The sequence below is a fragment of the Poecilia reticulata genome, chromosome 5 (genome assembly GCF_904066995.2).
Source record: "Poecilia reticulata chromosome 5, P_reticulata-male-v2, whole genome shotgun sequence".
In the NCBI taxonomy this organism is placed as follows: domain Eukaryota; kingdom Metazoa; phylum Chordata; class Actinopteri; order Cyprinodontiformes; family Poeciliidae; genus Poecilia; species Poecilia reticulata.
Window position 1 is genome coordinate 13,551,333 of NC_088834.1, and position 20,933 is coordinate 13,572,265.

The 20,933-nt window shown below is 36.1% G+C and overlaps 1 protein-coding gene across 3 annotated transcripts; it reads left to right on the forward strand.

Moving 5' to 3' along the window:
* Positions 1 to 8,915: 8,915 nt before the first annotated feature.
* On the forward strand, positions 8,916 to 20,418 carry gnb1b (guanine nucleotide binding protein (G protein), beta polypeptide 1b). Of its 3 annotated transcripts, none has more exons than XM_081607068.1 (11): positions 8,916 to 9,327; positions 13,855 to 13,963; positions 14,044 to 14,082; positions 14,184 to 14,290; positions 14,376 to 14,439; positions 16,104 to 16,266; positions 16,381 to 16,447; positions 16,547 to 16,748; positions 16,851 to 17,067; positions 17,799 to 17,941; positions 18,731 to 20,418. In XM_081607068.1, the coding sequence occupies exons 2-10, from the start codon at positions 13,907 to 13,909 to the stop codon at positions 17,903 to 17,905; spliced, it is 1,023 nt and encodes a 340-aa protein (XP_081463194.1). In that variant the 5' UTR covers positions 8,916 to 9,327; positions 13,855 to 13,906; the 3' UTR covers positions 17,906 to 17,941; positions 18,731 to 20,418. The 3 variants fall into 3 exon arrangements, with proteins under 3 accessions (XP_081463194.1, XP_081463196.1, XP_081463195.1); XM_081607070.1 differs by having other exon boundaries at positions 17,799 to 17,914; XM_081607069.1 differs by lacking the exon at positions 8,916 to 9,327 and adding an exon at positions 12,677 to 12,758.
* The last annotated feature ends 515 nt before the right edge of the window (positions 20,419 to 20,933 follow it).

Genomic DNA, 20,933 nt, shown 5'->3' on the forward strand with positions numbered 1-20,933 from the left:
TTTTGCAACTGGCAACAAAAACATAGTTGGGGAAAAAAGAGTTTTTTGTATACGCTCATATCTATGTTGAAAAATTGAGCTAATGACCATATAAACTTTAATCTAACAAAGTTAGCTCAGGATGTTTAATAAAAGCTATTTTTCTTTATTATATGGAAAGTTAAAGTCCTTTTAGTCAAGAAAAGCATGTTGAAATTTTAACATTAGCTACTGCTCAGATTAAAAGCAAAGCAATTGTTTTCATGTCTAAACATAAAAATTCATTTTAAATATGAATGTAGATGTATGAGATCAATTTCTAAAATAAGTGATCTTTCCTATGGTTTGTGTTCATTAAATATTATAAAACACTTTAAATTAAATTAGAACACTAATTAGTACTGCCTAGCAGGCTGTTTACACCTGCTAGGCAGGTGTAAACAGCCTGTGTAAACAGCCTTAATTAAAGGAAGTCAAAGACTTCCTTTAATTAATTTTTAACAGGAAAATACACAAAAATCAAACAAATACACTTTTTACTCCTCCAATGTTGGTCACAAAAATACAAAGGCTGCATTACAGTTTAATATGCTGTTTTTAAAAACAAACATTTTAATCTGTTGTTTTTCATGAGTGGTTTCTGATGAGGAAGATCCAATTGCCAAAACATGCTTGGAATTTATGCCAAATAAAAATGCATCTGATATATCCTTAGTTCTGACCAGAGAGTTAAATGATCTCAGACCTGAAATTCGATAAAAACCACTGAAAATGTATGTTTTTATCAGTGTTTTAAATTTAACTTAGAAAAGCAAAGAAGAAAAATAAGATAATAAAACACTCTTAGGAATATTGAGTTGTAGTTAGTTGGCTAGTTATCTACGTATAAATCCTCATTTGGATTAAATGTCGTTTCAAGGTTGTCCAAAATGGGCAGCAGTATAGCAAATGTTACAATTAAGCTACTTGTGCATCCACAAAAAATTATTTAGACTCTTATGAAAATCAGTCAGGAAAGGATCTGGTGACATACTTTTCATGCCATTTACGATGCTGAGGTGTTATTTAAAAAGGTCAAAAAGGCCCTATGTCAATTTTCAGACCATTCTGCACCAATTTATTGAAAGCAAAATGTTTAAAATTCTTGAAAAACATTTTTAAAATGATTCAGGAACATTCAATTGAAAAACTTTCTTTGTATTTTAGAAATGCAGAGTTACAGCATATTAAAGGTTTCTGATTTCTCTGCATGATGATGAATCTAGTGAGATTTACATCAAACATAAAGAAAATTAATGTCTACCTGTTTGTGTTGTGGGGATTCAGCGAAACTGGAACAAATTTAGGGGGTTCATTGTTTGCATAACATTAAAATATATTTAGGAATCCATGTAATTTTCTCTTGGCAATGCCCGCAACATGCAGAGAACTGAAAATGGCTGAGAATCATGGGCCATGCTGCACAGCATGAAGAATACACTGCTGTACAATGCATAGGTTATGGTCATACATCACAGGTTCAGAAGGACGTCCCACAATCGTTGACAATAAAAGGAGTTCATTGTTGCGTTCATATGGCATAGTTAAACTGCTATAGATGTAAAAGAAACATATATAAAAGAGATCCAGGACAACTGACGGCTTCTGTGGGCCAGAACGCTTTTAGCATGAACCGAGGTGAAATGAAGCGTCCTGTGGTGTGACAAATTAGATTTTAAATTTCTGCTAGATATGAAGGGCAAAGCACCCTGAGAGCAGAAGAAGAGTGAGATAATCTGGTTTATGATCTGTACAGATTAGAAACAGCTAGAGTCTCTGATGTGAATGGATTAATGCAATAATAATAAAAAAAAACCCTACAGATCTGCTTCATGTATGCTCCCCTGTATTGATGTTTTCAATTTTAAAACTCGATGGTTCTGTAGTGAAGGTGACTTGCCTTCATTTTGTTCCATAAAGAAGAATTAGCAATCAAAATTAGGCAGCGCAGTGGTCATGCCTTGTCCTCCCAGCATGAAGTTCGAATCAATGCTGAACCTTTAACCAATAATGCCTGAAGGGCTTTCAGAGTGGATTTATCATATTCTCACAATGCCTGCATTGGTGTTCACAACCTTTGAACTTTCTCATGTTTTGTCATATTAGATTCACAAACATAAATTATTATTATTTTTTTTTATTTTTTTAACTTAATAGAACAACACAAGGTTATGCATAATTTTGTGTGTGGATGGAGAGAGATGTTTATTTATTTTTTATTTTTTGTACAAATGGAAAAAGTGTGGTCTCCACATTTATTGAGGCTGAAATTTCTCCACATTCTTCTCAGTAAAATAGATCAAGCTCAGTAAGATTTAATAGACAATATTCATAAAAATACATTTGTGAAGTCTTGCCACAATCAATTTGATTTAGGTTAATCTTTAACTGGACTGTTGTCTAATCTGGTCATGATTTGAATAACACCATTCCTCTGTGCTTCAGGCTCATGGTTCGGCTGGAAGGTAAATTTTTGCGGCCTTTTATTTTGCTCCCTTCACATTCCCATAAACTCTACGGTCTTCCCTCTTCCTGCTGAAGTAAAGACTCCCCACAGCTTGCTTCCACTAACACCATGCTTCACAGTGCAGGAAATAGTTTAACAGTAAAATGCAGTTTTTATTTTCTCTACAGGTAAACAAGATTCATTTTGATATCATCCAATCACGGCACTCTCCCTAGATGGCTGTAGAACAAGCTGCAAGTCTTATAATTTCATTTCAGCAATGCCTTTTACTTCTTGCCACTCTTTCATAAAGTCCAGATTTATAACTTATAGTTGACTTGTTGACATGTTACCTGAGCTGTGAATCTCTGCAGCTCCCCCAGAGAAATATTCAGCCTGTGTTTTTTAAACAGTTTATTTGTTTTGCACATTTCAGCAACAAAGGAGTTCAAAGTGCTTTATATCATAAAACTGCATTTCTAAAAAAAAAATTTTCTGTGAATGCAGCCTGCTGCAGCCCGTCAGTATGAATGGGATTAGGTGAGTTTAGTATTAAGTCGGATTTTTAAGGATGACTCACAAGAATATAAGATGTTAACAAAGTACTTTACAAAACTTTCCAGTTCTCCTCTAGATTCCTATGGCTGCAGTCTTTCTAAAAGTAAAGGGGATGATACATGTTACCCCTCTTAAAAAAACATATCCATTCATTCAATTAACCTTGCATATTTTTCAGGTTACGCCGTGCTGCTTGTATGCACGTTTTTGCACAGCATCACAAGGTTTGTGAAACTGTGAACTGCAGCTCGCTCAATAAAAGGGACGCGCTTTTCAAATATTTACAGAGCGTCTCAGACACAATCTCAAATTGCAGTATCTCACGTTACACCAGTTCTTTCTTCTCCTCTGCTCACAGAGAAAAATGAGGCACAAGACAAGCAGGAAAGCAAAAGGGGAAATAGGAAACAGGAAAGGAAATGGTATTGATATCCTCCAGCACTACAGATGAAATAACAAAAATACAGCTTAATTGTGCACATTTTTGAAAGGGAATGTCCATGAAAACTTTCAGCAGCCTGCTGAACTAAAAGTTTATATCACAGGCTGAAAGAAATGAGCATTTTATTGCTGTGATTCAAAATTAGATAATGTTCCTATGTACAAAACTTTATTGAATTGTTAATTATCACAGAAATGAAACAAAAAATACTGAAGTAGTAATTGCTTTAATCTGACTTCAGAATGTAGCAATTAGTCGGGAAATTTTAAAACTAAATCAATCTGGAATATTACATAAATATTTTCATTTTATTGTTATTGATTTAAAACATTTTAACAAAGACTTTTACATTGTGCTGAACTCCAGAATGTGTTTTTCTACAGTACGTGAATCTACTCTTATACTCTTGGATTGATTTCTTGTGTACTCGTGATCGGAACTTTTTTTTTCTTTTGTTCAGCCTAATGGTTTGACTGTTACGGACCACTGCCACCTAGCGATTAAGTGGCGTCACTGCAGCGGTACTGCAGTATTAGATAACATCTTGTGTTTGTAAAATACAAAGCTTTTCTCTCACATATCTTTGATTTAGAAAACAGAATAAAGATTATAGGAAAACTCTTAATTACTTTAGTTCCATAGCGTTATATGAATAACATGCAATATTATTAACATTTGTCTCAAATTGTTCAGAGCAATAAACACATTTTATTGCAGCATGTTGATTATTGATTTATAAAGACAATAAAATACACACCTGCAGATGCAGTTCACATTGTAAACAAAGTTAGCTCCCAATTTAACATAAACTTACAGCATCATAACATGGTGTTAGAATAGTTTCTAGAAACTGAACCTATCAATCTAATACATATGCAAATTATTTGCAAAGTATGAGTGCATCAGTAGCACAACAGTTTGCAGACTGAATATGAAAATGCCCACAAAAATTGGAATAAACACATTTTTATATTTGTTTTAGTAGTCAAAATTTCCTTTCACAACTATTAGATATTGTGTACGCACACAAATTAGGGAAGTAATCAGTGTTTGAAATCTGGGTTACATGTGGTCTTTGTACACTATCTCAATATTGAAAAGCTTTTTATAGTTGTATATTTTTTTAAATTATCTTAAAAACTAGAATACAAATTAAGATTATATTTTTACATAGTCTCAATTTGTGTCATTCTGTGCAACCTTCACACTAATGTTACCTCTTCATGTTCCATTTCAGATTTTATACAGTAAAAAGATACACTGTAAAAAACAAAAAAAGCCTCTAATTTATGGTAAAATAACTGGCAACCATAATTTTACATCATTTTAAATATTACCGCATTTATACATATTTATACAATAAAATTCTGGCAACTGAAGCTGCTGGTATTTTACCATAAATTAGGGACTTTTTTATGTATAGATTTCACCAAAACATTTCAGATCACCAAACTAATGTTAATATCAGACAAAAACTATCTGGAGTAAAAAAAGAAACATTTTCAGAGAGACTTAATTTATTAAGGAAATAGACTGGAGTGATTTTCTAACCAAACTGACCCCTAAAAGCGCTGAATGAGTGAATGAGCCACATTCACTCATTTACACACCAACATGCAACTTGGGGGTAAATGATTCACCCATGGACACATCAACATGTGATATAAAAAAGGTGCTCTGCCCACTGAGGAAATCTAAACAAATGCAAGTTTAGTTTAAATCTAGACTTTGACTAGGTCACTCTAATATCTTGGGTTTTTTTTTTTTAGCTAACCAGGCATCACTTAGTTGGTGTGTTTTAAATTGTGGTCTTGAGATTAAGATCACAAACTGATACATACATTCTCCTTCAGGATTTTCTGTCAAAAACAGAATTCATGATTTCACCAGTAATGTCCAGTCATCCAGCAGAAAACAAGCCTCAGACCATCACACTACCACCACCATGTCTGACTGCTATGCTGCAGTTTTCCTCAAATACTGTGTTAGTTTTATCCCACATATAATGCAATTCATGCTTTTGTCTCACAGAATATTTTTACAAAATGTGAAATGGACCTTTGATTTTTTTTAAATTTTTTTAAATGTATTTTTATTTTAATACTTTGTTCCACATCTGTTCTCAAATTTCCTTGGATCAGGGCACGAAGTGATGCCTTTTGAGCGCTTTTAGCCTGCTTCATGTATTCCAACAGGTTCGGCTGGATCTGAGAAACTTGTGTGACAAATGAGGGAGAGGAAACCAAAAACATGAAACCTGCATTTATTTTACCAACAAAATGTTGTGTACTTTTGTGTCTCTGATCCATTTTTACCTCCTTGTCCCTTTCTAACGCTGTTTTGATTTTTTGTGTGTCCAGTGCTTAAGACAGAATTTTCTTTGACATTTATGTCTTTAAATTAGCTCATTTAAATGTTGTAATGCAATCAACATTATTGGATGCCTTCATGACAAATATAATCCTAATCATTTAACTGATTGTGGGTGATGTAATTCGAAGACGTAACAGAGTTTTATGTTTTCATTGGTTATTTATGCTGATTTTGAACTGTGTAAGATTTTTATGCTTGAGCCTCCTTTTAGGCAAAACTTTGTATTAAACTATTGAGGACTAACATTGATGGACCGCGCTGTAGCCATTAATTCGAGGATGTGGGTTAGCAGTGCATGTTAGTTGAGCCATTGTGGTGAAAATTAATGTGCAATTAGTGGGGCTATCTCAGGCATTATGTCATCTGAACCCACTTTGAGCCCTCGATATCTGCAGGACAGCGAGAAGGGAGAGGTTTTAATGAAAGAGGATGAGTGAAAAAGATGGGATAAAATGTTGAATGGGTGAGGTGAAGGGTGAGAGAGTGAGACTGAGAGAAACAAAAGAATAATGATCAGATAAATATATGTTGAACTGGATACACTCAACAGAAGTTTCTGATTATCATCCTCTCATGTATTTCGTTCTGCTGAATACCTTTCCTACACCCTAACACAAGTTTCGTATTAAATTCATTCTAATCAGTATGAAGTGCATTTGTGTTTTACTGAGTTATTTTTATTGCATGTGAGCTGACTGCATTGTTTGAAAAGAAAAATGGCTGTTAAGTCAGAAAATGTCTGCATAGTCACTTTTTTTTTTGCTTACTTCACAGACCAGCACTAATTAACTTTGTGAGTTAGGAGGCATTTCTCTAATGGCCGAAAATGAAAGCTGATGTAATGATGTAGTCATAAAAAAATTGGACTTTAGCTGAAGACACAGAAAAATATTAGCAGAAATTTATTTTATAGCTTGTGTGAAATCATACTAATTTTAGTTTAGTCCCAGTCATAAGGTGGAGGCTGCTTTTCTTTTAGAACCAATGGCAACTCCTGTTGCAATGAAAGACCAAATGATCATTAGATTATATGAATGAAATGGAAAAAAAATATTACAATTCAGCACGTGGACTGGTGAAATTACTTTTACTGGGTGAAACATATTAGTTCAATGTTGAGATTCCTCAGTAGTGCTACATGAAGCAGACGGTGATTTTCTAAAGCATAAACACAGAGTTGTAGGTGGAAAAAGTTATGTTAACAGTTTCCCTGTTGAAGACCAAAACAACAAAAATGAGAATAAAAGACAGATCAAGCTGAGGAGTTTAGAAACAAATGTAAGAAGCGAGCCTGAGATAGCAGAGGGATGGCAGATATATCGGAAAATCCTGTTAGATGTTGAGATGGAAGAGAGGAAATGAGGAAGCACACAGAGAAGTTTAATTGATGCTGTGAGGCAGAGTATGGAGAGAGCTGGTGTGAGAGGAAGGTGACAGGGATCAGGTGAGAAAGAGGCAGATGCTCCTCTGTAAAATGGCCCAGCCTACTTTGTTTACAACCACTTCTGGAAAAGAAAAAATCTGCACATGCCCCAACAACCAGGACAACAGCGGTGCAGTTATTTGACTTCTAAAAACATCCAGATGAAGTAGAAATAAATATTTCAACACCTAGCCACACTGCTTGGCCTGGAAATTACCAACTTTAAATGCTTTGTTTTATTTTTTTTACAAGCAAAAATTAAATCTAAATATGCCCCACAAAATGTCTTTATCACAATAGTTTCTCAACGGCAACACCAATGGTGGATTTGATTTGTGTAAGAAATTAGAGCCCAGATCTTGTAATAATGTCACATCCAACTTAGGAGCATCAGTGTAATTTTCTAATGTATTCTCTTCATTTCATTGTTTGACCTCTAGAGAACATAAACCAGCAGAAATGCTAATAAACAGTTTACCTCTGCAACTTTCACAGCATCTTTCTTGTAAAATGACAATGTTGAAACTATAAACTCTGCATGTTTGGCAGCGTCCAACTTATCTGGTGAGAATTTGGTAGATCTTAAAATTGAAACTTTATTGTCTATGTTTAGCTTAACTTAACAATGGTAGTAATCTGCTCTTCTCCAACACACACATAAATGTATTTATGACCCAAGTCATGCAGTTTAAAATACAGTTATCCCAGATAAGCGTTTATAAACATTTGAATTCAAGGGAAGCTACAAAAAAAAAAAAAAAAAAAATTCAAAAAAATATTCTCACCAAGTTTTCTGGCACTTAGCAAATAGACATGGTTTTGGTAATTCTAACTAATCTAAATCAATAAATATATGGTTTGATTTAACGTTGAACAATGAGAAAAAATGTATTTGTGTCTTTATATTCAGTATGTAAATATCATCTCTAAATACCTTACTGGAAATATTAGTGTCATGTTTTATATTAAAAAAGTGTACAGCTTCATCTGGCTTCATTTGTTATTTTATAATCAGGTTATTTATTTATGTCTATTTTTTTCATTCTAGTCTTTAAACTACAAAGATATCCACATAACTACATTTTGTCTGTCTGATATAGTTGAAATATATCAGACAAACAATATGTTTTATATTGAAAAAGTGATGTGTAAAGTTTTTATGGCTTCATTTGTTATTTTGTAATCATGTTATTTATTTGTCTATTTTTCTAAACTACACGGATTTCCACATAACTTGTCTATATGATATATATATATATATTTTTTATTTTCTAAAGAGATGTTACAATCAGCTTCTTTACTGTGTAGCCTTTTTACTCTCACTTTAGTAATTTAATAGACGGCTACTTTTCACTTGTACTTGAGTAAACATATTGAAGTAGTGCTACTGTACTAAGTACATTGTTTGGATACTCAGCCCACCTCTTCTTCCTACTTTAGAAGTTTGACCGTTTTATTCAGGGTGGTTTGCGAGGGGGGAGCTTAAAATGAACATCATGTTCTTTAAGTATTTAAGTGAAATATGTATGTTGCAAATGAGATGTGTGAAAGACTGCTGAAAAGAAACAATTAGGAGTTGCGTCTTCAGTTCTCTAAAAAACACTCCAATCGAATCGAAGCTGCTCTTTCCATCGCTGCTGCTGCTGCAACGTGGGGTTTCCCAGCGCCGACTGCAGGGTTACCGCGCCCATCTCATCGGTCGATGGCTGCTTGAGAGTCATACACGGACAGGGCAGGTGTTGGGTTTTGCAAAGGTGAGAATCTAGGCTCCCTTGTTGGTGAGGAATAGTGACTTTTAAAATTAGCTGGGTTGACTGCCAGTGCACTGTCATCCACACAAGGCTTGTGGGTGTGATTTCCCCCACCCCCTCCCCTCTCCGCCTGGTTGTCAAGCTCCCCAGCCGTAGCCTGCGTTCGGGAAGGGCTGCTCCTCAGAAATCTACGCTAGCTGGCTTAGCTAGTTAGAAAGCTAGCACTGTGCTGTTCGTTGATGCGTGGATCGGAGGAATACGCCGTCTTGGTTTCCAGTCAATGCCAAAACGCAAAAACAGGCGCAGATTGAATCAGGTAAGGCAAAATCAAACTATTATATTGCTTTATCGCAATTTAACAGTTAAATGTTAATCCCATTAGCTGGTGAATTCGGGTATAATCGAACTGCCCGGGGGTGGGGTAGCAGCAGCTAGCCTCTTAGCCATCAGTTAGCATCGGTTTGCTAACGATAAGCTTATTTTATTATGAGCTGTTGCATGAGTGTTTGCCGTAAGGGTGGGGGTTAATCTCGGAACTTTGTGTCAGCAGCGGGTGTGTAGATGGTGGCAACCATTTGTGTGTATTACATCCAGGCAATTACGAAACATTAACTACTCTTAATGTCGCCTAAAGGTTCTGGGATTCGTTAAAGCAGCGTTCTTGTTAGCCTTTCAAAACTGCTGTCAGTGAAGGCAATAATGGCCCAGTCAGGGGAGGTGCTTCTTGGCCTAAAATACGACTCTCAAAGCTACTCAGTCGCTGAAAATAAAATAAAAAAAAGATTTTAAAAATAACAATAATTTATATCGCGTGTTGTATATGTTGCATGCAAAGTGACTTGTATTCTAATATTAAATGTAAAGATGTTGCTTTGGATTCAGGTTGACACATAGGGTTGGGCTGAATCAAACGTCCTGTAAACAAATTTGCCATCAGATGTTTGTAAATTACAATAATATCTAATCTACTAACATGGCTTAATTCGGTACCTTATCAGTATTAGCTTAATTATGCTTGTAAAAAGTCAACACTTTTAGGAGAGAGGGAACATTAATGTGGGCGCGTTAACACCCTGTTTATGGAAGCCAATACGTTAGCTTACTTCGGCCCCGGAGGTGCACCGCCTTTCCTTGGAAACCATCTAAATTTCTACAACATATAATAGCAAATTTTGTTTACTTCTTTTTTGGGGGGGAATAAAACACCCCGAGTGTGTTAATTACATTTATCTCACTGTGGCGATACAGGCCACCACCGCCCGACCTTGCTGTTTTTTTTTTCCTTCTTTTTTTTCTACACTCTTGGGTTCAACTACAAGATTAAACAACCCCGTAAATACTCTGATACGGTGCAATTAAATTAACAGGGGCCAGTAGCGTTTAAAGAGATTGGTGGTGTCCGAGTAAGTGGATTTCTCTGGGACGGTAAACAAGACACTTTCTGGGTTTATCCGGTGTTGGCTTAAAAGCTAACTACATAGCACTCCGTGTAATTGCGGAAGATCAGCGGAGTCCTCCCTGAAAGCGGCTGTGGTTTCGTTATTTTGCATTAGACAATGTAGCCGTTCGGTTTCCGTGGCGTAAATTTCATAGAAACTTGTGGTTGGACTACATTTCCGGTAAATCGTTGTTGACGCTTAAGTGAAATATAGGAATTTGAGCGTTTGTGTGAGTTTTTCTTCCGAATATGAGCGTTGTCCTGCCTGTAGGCCTACACCGACAATCTGTTAGCAAAGCTAACTAGCAGACAGCAGTCTGCAAGATGGCGTTTAGCTGCATCTTCTCACATTTTCATTAGTGCATAGCATATTATCAACACAGTGTGCTGCTAACTAAATTCATATATTTGATTGGACTTTGACAGCAAACTGATTCTTGGCCTCTTGCCGCAATATTATGCGGAATTACTAACATGTTCTCAACTTACAAACAACACGAACAACAAACTAACTGAAAAGCTTTCAGAGAGGCATTCAAATACAATGCAAAGTATTTGATTTGTTTGTAACAGTGTTGAAGGCAAATCACAGTGCTTACACAGAACTTCTTCCGTAGCTGTTTGCACACTGAATACAGTGTTGGTTCAACATGCACACTGCAAACACTAAGAGATTACCTGTCAGGTTTGTTAATGCGGTTTATTTTACAGCTGCCCTGTTAAATATTGCATAATTTAACTTTTAATGTCCAAACTTAATTTTTTAGTATTAAGTTTATGTACACATTCTTTAATAATGCACATTTCCCCCTCTCTTTGTACAAGAACTGAAAGAGAATTTCTGCTTCAGGACAGTGACTTTAATGGCAGCCATTAATCTAGGCACTTTTTCCAAACCGAGTGCCTGGATTATTTTCTTCATGTGTTTATGAAAGAATTAAGATTAAACTCATCCTTTTATTTAGCTGAAAACATATTTCTAATGCCTGGACTGGATTTGCTACTATTTCTGTTAGCAGACATGGATTGGATTAGGGACTCATTGACTGAGGATTTCAGCTTTTAGGATTATGGAGTTGCTCAGTGATATTGCTGGTTATGGCCTTTTCCATGATCCAGCTTTAGATCTGTAAAACATTGCATTATCAGAATTTGGCCATCTTTTGTAAGCTGATGTTTATATGTGCCTTTCTTTCCTCTAAGTGGGTTAAAATAGCAGCTTCACTTTCAGCAGTCGCAAACAAACACATCTCTTTAAGCCTTGCAGGACTTGGAAACAGCTAGTGAGCTGCCACTCCAGGCTGTTTGCTACTGCTCATTGTTTATCATGCAGTCAGCTGACCCTGATCAGGCGCTTGGAAAGGAGAAGTGATGAGAGAGAGGAACTCCGTAACTGTAGGCATCCACAGATCTTAATGGGAAATGTGCAGCTATTTCTGTTCTTGACGTGGGATATGTAAAATTTGGTTACGGCACAAAGGTGTTTTCACATCAAAGTTCAAGTTGTGAATGCAAATTACATCTAGGTCAGAAAGAAATATAAATAATTAAATTAGATTTGTAGGAAAAAAATGGCTAACACCTTAACGGGTACTGAAAGTGATTCGGACTGCTGCAGAAATAGTTAGTATCACATCTGAGAGCAAAGTAATGTGGTTCTGAAACCCAAATTAAACTATATTCTCCAGATGCTTTCAAGAGCCTCAGATAAAACTGGAAATGGAGGGGTTTTGTTGTTTCTGTAGGCAATGTTCAGTAACAAAAATATCATATATTAGATTTAAAAACCACAAAAAACTAATCAAAGGTAAAAAGAAAAATGTAAATAAATTTAAAAATATTAATTACTGTCAAAGTAGATGTAAATAATTCACAAAAGATTAGGGCTACATCATATTTTATGTATAAAAATATGGAATTGTGTTTAATGTTGAGATTTGTTCATTGCAAGCTTAACTATGTTACAGTTACACTAGTGGCAATACTACAAATTACACACCAATAAACAGAATAATCTGAAAATTGATCAAATCCATTGAAAAAGGACAACGAGGTTAAATCTGAGTTTAGATGCTAACTTTAAATTTTATCGTGACGAAGATTGCATTCTCCTGTCTCTGGATGCAACTAAATAATAACTACATTCCATGACACGTTTTATTACAAGATTAATGAGCGTAAGAGGATCATCTATGTTAGAAAGGTCAACCAATCAGCAAATCTGAAAGATGATGTAGACGGGTAGAGAAGATTGTCAGACACGTCCTGCAACCTCCAGTGACATTAGTGTACTGACTGAAAGACTCCAGGTAAGGGAACTGAGAAGCAAACTCATAGCTATTTACTGCTTATCTCACGCTGTCGTTATTTATAGTTTGTCTTGGGTGTGGCTATTAGTGAAGCTTTAATTGATTTAGATTTAGCTTCTGGATAGAATATAATTTGTACTTAAAGCTCATGTCAGGAGTATCTTTTTAAAGGTTATGCTTATTGTCTGTAGAAATCTAGCTTGCGGAAGAGATATTTATATATATATATATATATATATATATATATATATATATATAAAAAATGTATTCTTGTTCATTCATAGATTTTAATGTTTCCCACTGTCAGAAAATCCATCAACTCTGGCAGAGGGCCATGAATGATGGCTTTAAATATTAATAATCAAAAACAATGGACTGTAATTATGTGTTCCCAGTTGTAGTAGTATTAATACAAGGCTGTATTAAATTATAATTACAATCTTTAAGTAATTTGTGACTACCTATAAATAAAAAATACTGTTAGGGATTTCCGATTTTTAAATATTTTTTTTTTGTCATACAGTTTAATGAGCTGTTGCATAAGAATCATCTTAAGCGAAATACTTTTGTTTTGCAAGCCAATCTAATTGTGTTCTAAACTTTTGATAAATGAGACATTAGTTGGTTTAGTATAAGTATAGAAACTAGTTTTATGGCTTGAATTGAATATATTTACTTTATTAGATGGACATTTAGACGTCCTCTTGGTGCTGTATTAATATAAGTGGCTTATTGATCACTTGGCGAAAATTCTGACTATCCCAGGGATTGAGGTCAACAGGATAATGACTGCTTTTCGGATCACAGGAAAGTCATGCCTTAACAGGATTTGTCTGCTGATCTGAATTGTGTGTCAGGACACATCGACATTGCAGCAGAATTATAAGGTTGAACAGGGAGCAGTATGTTGCCCATTTTGTTCTGTCTGCTGGTTAAAATTGCTGTTGGGCCATTACCATTTTGCATTTTAGATTTCTAAACTAACTTTAAATATAATGTTGCTTTTGCTCTTTAAAAAAAATAAAAAATAAAAAAAATAGATTGATTGTGTATGTTCACCTTTTTCTCTCCTCTTTTCTTTTTTGTCCCTTTTTAGATAAACAAGTGCCCCGGTAGTTGGAGTAAGGTAATTAAAAAAGCAGGATAAGATGAGTGAACTGGACCAGTTACGCCAAGAGGCAGAGCAGCTCAAAAATCAGATAAGAGTAAGTAACAAAATTCAGTTGTCCATATAGAAGTTGGCGCATGTGATGTATGCTAACAAGCTAAATTCTCTTTTTTCCAGGATGCTAGAAAAGCATGTGCAGATGCCACACTATCACAGGTAACGTCTGACAGAGTGCTTTGCTCAGAAAGATTCATTGTGAATAAGGTAAAATTCAGTGGATTATTCTGAGCCTAACAAAAGTCTGTAACGTTCTGCAGATTACAGCTAATGTCGAAGCCGTTGGCCGAATCCAGATGCGTACAAGACGAACTCTGCGGGGTCATTTGGCCAAAATCTATGCCATGCACTGGGGGACAGACTCCAGGTACGTCGACGATATTTTCTAAACACTGATTTTTAGCTGAAATCCTTTTCCAGCTGTCTAATGTTATTCCTGCTCCTGCTTTTAGGCTTTTGGTCAGCGCCTCTCAAGATGGAAAACTCATTATTTGGGATAGCTATACCACAAACAAGGTGAGCTTTATCTAAGGATACAGTAAAAATGAAATGTACAGCAGTATGGACGCACAAATCAGTGATTTTTCTTTTTGCACAATTGATTTTTTTAATTCCATAAATAAGTATGTTCCTCTTTCAGTAGAAGAAAATTAGTTTGTTGGTGGTTCTTTGAACTGATCCAAGCAAAAAAAGAATTATACTGCAACACCCGTTTTTTATGTATTGAAGCCGATACTTTAGTCCTTAAAACAGAACTGATGAGTTGGGTTTTAATTTCTGTTCTTTTTAGTACATTAAAATGCTTTTGAGGTAAACTCACAGCAAATGTGTTTGTTTTTAATGTGTAATAAAATATTAGTTGTTATTCTGGTGTACAGTTTTCTCTAACCTGTACACTTTGCTTAAGCATAAAAGTGAGTTATTTCCTTAAGGTGCAACAAGCAGTTTTGCTGATGTCAAGTTTTGATCTACTTTAAATTTATGTCTATGCCAGTTTTTTAAACAACTGTATTACAAGAACATGTTAAAGCAGCATTCAGAGTATATTTACTAGCCTTCCTGCTGATGGAAGTCATTAATTATTCACAATAGGAGGAAAAACGATGTCATGCAGTGAGTGTGAGATAGCAGTTGTCATTTTATATCAAAAGGCAGCAGGTTTGACAGTTATAGCCTTTGCGTTAGTATGGCCATCATTATTAAAACTACAGTAACTGTGCGGATTTCCTGAAGACGATGCAAAAGATTTCCCAAAAATCGAGACAGGCCAGCAAATATTTCCAAATCCAAACGGGTTGAAAGCTTAAATTCTTAACCATAGAATGACTTTCTGGTACTTTATTCAACCTTCCTGTTATCTGCTTTAAGTTTTGCTCTCTCAGCCTGATCTAACCACAGACATGTCGCCTACAAATCTTTGCTTTCTCTCATATCGAACATCACTTAGTCGGAGGCTTTGAATTTAAGTAACAGTTAATTGTTATCTGAGTCACCTGATGGTTTAGAGAGGATTTTGAGTCTCTGACTGGTCAGTACCAATCAAGGTCAAAACTCTGCCCAATACCCTTTTAAGTTGTTTTTTTTTCTGGCATTAGTGACTTTTATTTGCGGCAGATTAGAGAGGAAATGGGTAGAGGTAGAGTAGACATGCAGCAAAGGTTTCTGGGTAGGAATTGAACCCCAGATGGCCGAGTTGAGGACTTGTGGCCTCTGTGGGATGGCCACTCCTCCTCTACGCCATCAGGCGTCAATGCAGGACGACCTCAGCAGGCATAGAGTTATGATCAGAAAGTTTCCTTTCCCATCTTGTATACCTTCTTCAGATGTTTTAAAATCTCATTTCAAGTTTTTTGTTTCTTTTTTTAGTGTTGATTTTCAGTAATAGTTGCTGCATTATAAAAGTGAAGTCACATTTTGTAGGAAAAACTTTAGCCGTACTGAGATTAGTTCAGTTCTGCATATTTTTTTTACTGCCATTCCTTTTGTTTAAAGTTAAACAAGTTTCTCATCTTCCCGACCCCACTGAGGGACAAGGGTGTCAAGAAAATGGATGGATGGATGGAAGTTTCTCATCTGTTTAAATTTCTATCTTTTCCTCCATCAAAAACATAAAATTCATGCTTGAAACTTGCATTTTCTCTGAGCTAACAGTTTTCTGTGTGTGTTGCTGTGTTCTGCAGGTTCATGCCATTCCACTTCGATCTTCCTGGGTCATGACTTGTGCATATGCACCTTCAGGAAACTATGTGGCCTGTGGTGGCTTGGACAACATCTGCTCCATTTACAACCTGAAAACACGTGAGGGGAATGTACGTGTGAGCCGTGAGCTCGCAGGACATACAGGTATAGGATGCTTCACGAATACAGTGTATTTGTGTACAAGTATAGGTTTACATAAAACCACAGCGGATTTTTGGGTCATTTATCAAATTTATCTGCTGGTTATTTGACTGTTAGGATACCTGTCCTGCTGTCGCTTTCTTGACGACAACCAGATTGTTACAAGCTCTGGAGATACCACTTGGTAAGTTAAAAAGGAAATGGCTAGAAACTCTTAACTTGTCAAAGTATTTTCCTATGAAGGGAACAGAAAACAGTCTGATTGTCTTGCTATTTTTCACAGTGCACTTTGGGACATCGAGACAGGCCAGCAGACGACCACATTTGCTGGACACACAGGTGATGTCATGAGCCTGTCTCTTAGCCCCGACACTCGGTCATTCGTCTCTGGTGCTTGCGATGCCTCTGCTAAACTCTGGGATGTTCGAGAGGGGATGTGCAGGCAGACTTTCACTGGCCATGAGTCTGACATTAATGCTATCTGTGTAAGTTGTTTAAGCTCTGCTTCACTTTTTAAATGCACATTCTGAATGTGGCCAAGTTATGTACCGCTGTCGTGCTTTAATATTTGCATTTGTACGTTTCAGTTCTTCCCTAATGGCAACGCCTTTGCCACGGGCTCTGATGACGCCACCTGCAGGCTGTTTGATCTGCGAGCTGATCAAGAGCTGATGATCTACTCTCATGATAACATCATATGTGGCATTACCTCTGTTGCATTCTCCAAGAGCGGCCGCCTTCTCCTGGCAGGATATGATGACTTCAACTGTAATGTGTGGGACACACTAAAAGCTGACCGTGCTGGTGAGTAACTGGGCAATGTCTTAAACAGGTTTGTCTCAAATAGACTCTTTCATTGCATTATGTTTTAGAGTTAATATTCTGCATTAGGCAGCAGCCATCTTAATGGCAGTAAGATGAAGTTCTCCCTTTGTCAGCAGGCTGGCTAACAGTATGAACAGTGGTTCTCACGCTTCATTCAAAGGCTTGCACTACCTTAGCAGATGCCACAGATGCCTATTGATCACCCATTCATTAAGTTGTGGGAGTGGCAGCTGGGAAATGCCTAAAACATGCAGAAGAAACCCGGAATCACAGCTGTGAAACAAGTTTCTTTAAAGCATCTTAAGGTCACAGGAAGTTTCTAGACAGGTTAATTTTTTTACCATACATTTTTCCAGAGGTCTTTTAAAGTCTCAGAAAATCCTTAAATTACTTAATAAAAATTTTAAACTTTAAAAGGTCAAAAATGCTTTCAGATTTACCACACTAAGGTTTAGTAAAAATTCTGCTCCTGAAGTAGACTTATTGTACTTTCTTTAGACTATCAGTAATTTAAATGTAGTTGTGCTGGAGTTGTATGACAAGAAGTTTGTTTTAAAGAAATTCAGATATTTGCTGAAGATTTGAGCTGAGGACAAAGTCAATAAACTCCCAAAGTGATTACATTTGACCTGTCAGTGTGGCACCACACTGTTCTGTCAGACCTGACAACTGATGGTTCTTTTTTTTTTTTTTTTTTTTTTTTTTTTAAGGTGTGTTGGCTGGACATGACAACCGCGTTAGCTGCCTGGGAGTTACTGACGATGGCATGGCAGTCGCAACGGGATCCTGGGACAGTTTTCTGAAGATCTGGAATTGAAGCCTGAAGGTTCTTTTTGTCGTATTTGCATTACAGGTAGAGATGCACCGCTCAGAATTTTGTAGCTGACTTTCTATTTCTGCTTTTTGTTGAGCTTTGACCTGCCAGTACTAACTTCATCAGATTCCAGTTTTTCTTTAGGAACATTGTTTTAACTACCTTTTGCCAGCCTTCCTTTATTGTGCGGACATTAATTTTTATGATAGCCAAAGTGTCATGTTTGCTATTAACATGTTGCTCCATAAAATACTTCTGTGTAATCTCTATAGAATAGAACTCTGAAATTTCCAAAAGGCTGCCAGCATTCCAAAATTTTATGACGGAGAACTAAAAGCTCAGACTTTACTGTACTTTGTTCAGTGTTCCTGTTGTCAGCTGGAGGTCTTGCTGTCTTTCTCTCAGCTTTTTGAACCGCAAAGACATAGCAAAGGTTCCTTGTATATAGCTTCTTGCAGCAGTTTGCTCTGACTTCATTTAAATGCCTCAGGGGACCATCCTTAAGAAGTGCAGTTTTCACACTCCTGTTGGCACGTAAGAACAGTTCATTCACTGTAAATGGATCAGTTGGATTTTTGAGTTTCTGACCAGCTGATTGCCGGTCAGGGCAGGAGAGGCACAGAATCGTCCCATTCCGATCACCAGCTGATTTCTCGGTGCATCTCTAATTGAAGACGATTAGTTTATCTTGACTTTGATAAATATTCTGAGAATTCATGGGCCTGCTCAGCTGTCGGGCATAAACGTCTCTGTTTGCTATTCTGCTCCCCTGTTTCTACACAACTCTCTCTTCTTCTGTTTCTCAAAATGTCTTTCTTTGTTCCCCAGATGTTCTTTTAACTCCAAAGTTGACTGGAAGACCATTACAACTTGAGAATGTTCACAGCGTCATCTTCAACACTGTTTAAACTGACTTGGACACCACAAAAACGAAGGGAAACCAATGCCTTTCCTACACAAAGAAGAGCACAATTGTTTATCACCTAGTTAAGAAAGGATCTCCTGTGGTATCAAATCAGAAACTTGTGCATTCCTTCTTGGACCATTTTATGTTACCTTGAAAGAGAAAACAACACTATCATCCCATGCAAATGTGTGCGTCTTGAAAGCAAATGTTGGAGTGTAATTGTACAAATTATTTAACTTTTTTTTTTTTTTTTTAAGATTTCTATTCTGATGGTTTATTATTCTTGATGGCTTTTCTCTTTGTCATATTTCTTTAGTGGTTTTAGATATGTTTGAATTACAGCTTGTCTTTGTAATCCAGGTAAAAATCATATGAGAGAAAAAAAAAACATGCAGAAGTAAAAGCTTGGATCATATTACACGAGCAGCTTTCGAAAATGTCCAGGATGTATTTATATTCTAGCTGTTTTTGTTCCATCACGGCTTTTTGCACATGAAGCTTCGCCTCTAAACTAATAACATTGTTAATTAACCAGGCACATGCTATAAGTTATGAATGCTCATTCCAGTACAAACGGAGTTATTATGAGGAAAACTATCCAGTTAAACCCCTCGATTCTTGTACATGCCTTTTTGGCTTTTGGTGGGGAAGGGTAGGGTAGTGATTTAGGTTCAGAGTTTAATAAGGCATGGCTTGAATTTACTATATAGAAGGGGTTTTGTGTTCTGTGTCCACTTTGAGTGAAACACCTCACCTGACTTAAATACACACTTCCTTTGCTTGGGACTGCAGTTACAACTCTGTGAATGAAATGTACAAATCAATGTCTGAAAATAATGGTCTGATGTTTTAAGTTGAGACATAAAATTTTGTCTGCCATGAGTTAATTTAGATGTGCATGCTGTAGACTTGCTTTCAATGGTGCAAAAAATCCTAGATTTTCTTTTGTTACCAAAAAGGAGAGTTAACCTATTGATTGAACTTAATAGAGGCCATTTTTTTGGCTCAAACTCTGCATACATCATGTACAAATACTGGTAATGCTATGCACCAGAGTTGGCAAGAATGATGAAAGGCTTGATATTAACTTCATACTTAGTGTAAATTATGCTTACCAGTTCTATTGATGCCATTTTTAAAAAAATAATTATAACAATCATTGTGAGAAATCTATCCTCTCCTTCCAATCTTCACTCTCAATGGAACAAAAATGTCCTCACATACTGTCCATACTAAAACTTTTGTACATTTTTATTTTTATTTTGGTCTTAAACTGAAAATCGGAGCATCTGAATGCCATTTCACTGTATACAGAAGCACTTTTGTTAAGGTTGTGAGATACTTTCACTTTTCTTTTTTTCTGCAATGATGTACAATAAATGTGACGTATTCGTGTGTGGCCACAAGTGAAAATGCGATTCAACTGAGATGGATTCTCCTTTTCTCTTTCCATTGATAATATAGAGCTCTGCACCCTTATGTACCTTTCCACTTTTTGTATTTCATTTCAGTCTGTTGGTGTTCCACGGTGAGCTGGATGCAAGATAGATACTGTACTAAATTGTACTGTTATTGATTGAAAATGTAATAAAAAGCTGTTTGAGATCTCTTTTGGTGCATTAAAAATCTTTAATCGACTTTTACATGTTTTTGCGTTCACATTCATCAAGTTATAGCAAGTTATTTTTAACCACTAAGCCTTTTTCTATTTTTACACAACTCCTTCTGTAAGGGTAATGCTAATAATGCACAAGTTAAGCTTTCATAACATTAGTTTTAGTTATGAAACTATAGCTATATTAAAAATATTTGAATATAGCTTTGTTCAAATTGTCTTTAATTTTTTGTTGGGCATCAGGATGTTTAAGTTTGAGAGTTGCATAACCTGGATTTAAAATGGCATCAATTAATTTAACCAGAAAATCAAGAATTACTTATGCTGCAAAAAATAATATACAAATAATCACAGCACCTTTATGCTGAAAAGAGTGGCGCTTTACTCTTAGGACTGTGGTTGACTGTTTTTCCACACCAAAAATATTTCCAAATAGTATTTTTCTTTTGAGAGAGGAAACATCTTAGCAGCTTTCTCTCTGAAGCAACAGGTGACAGTGAGGTAGTGCT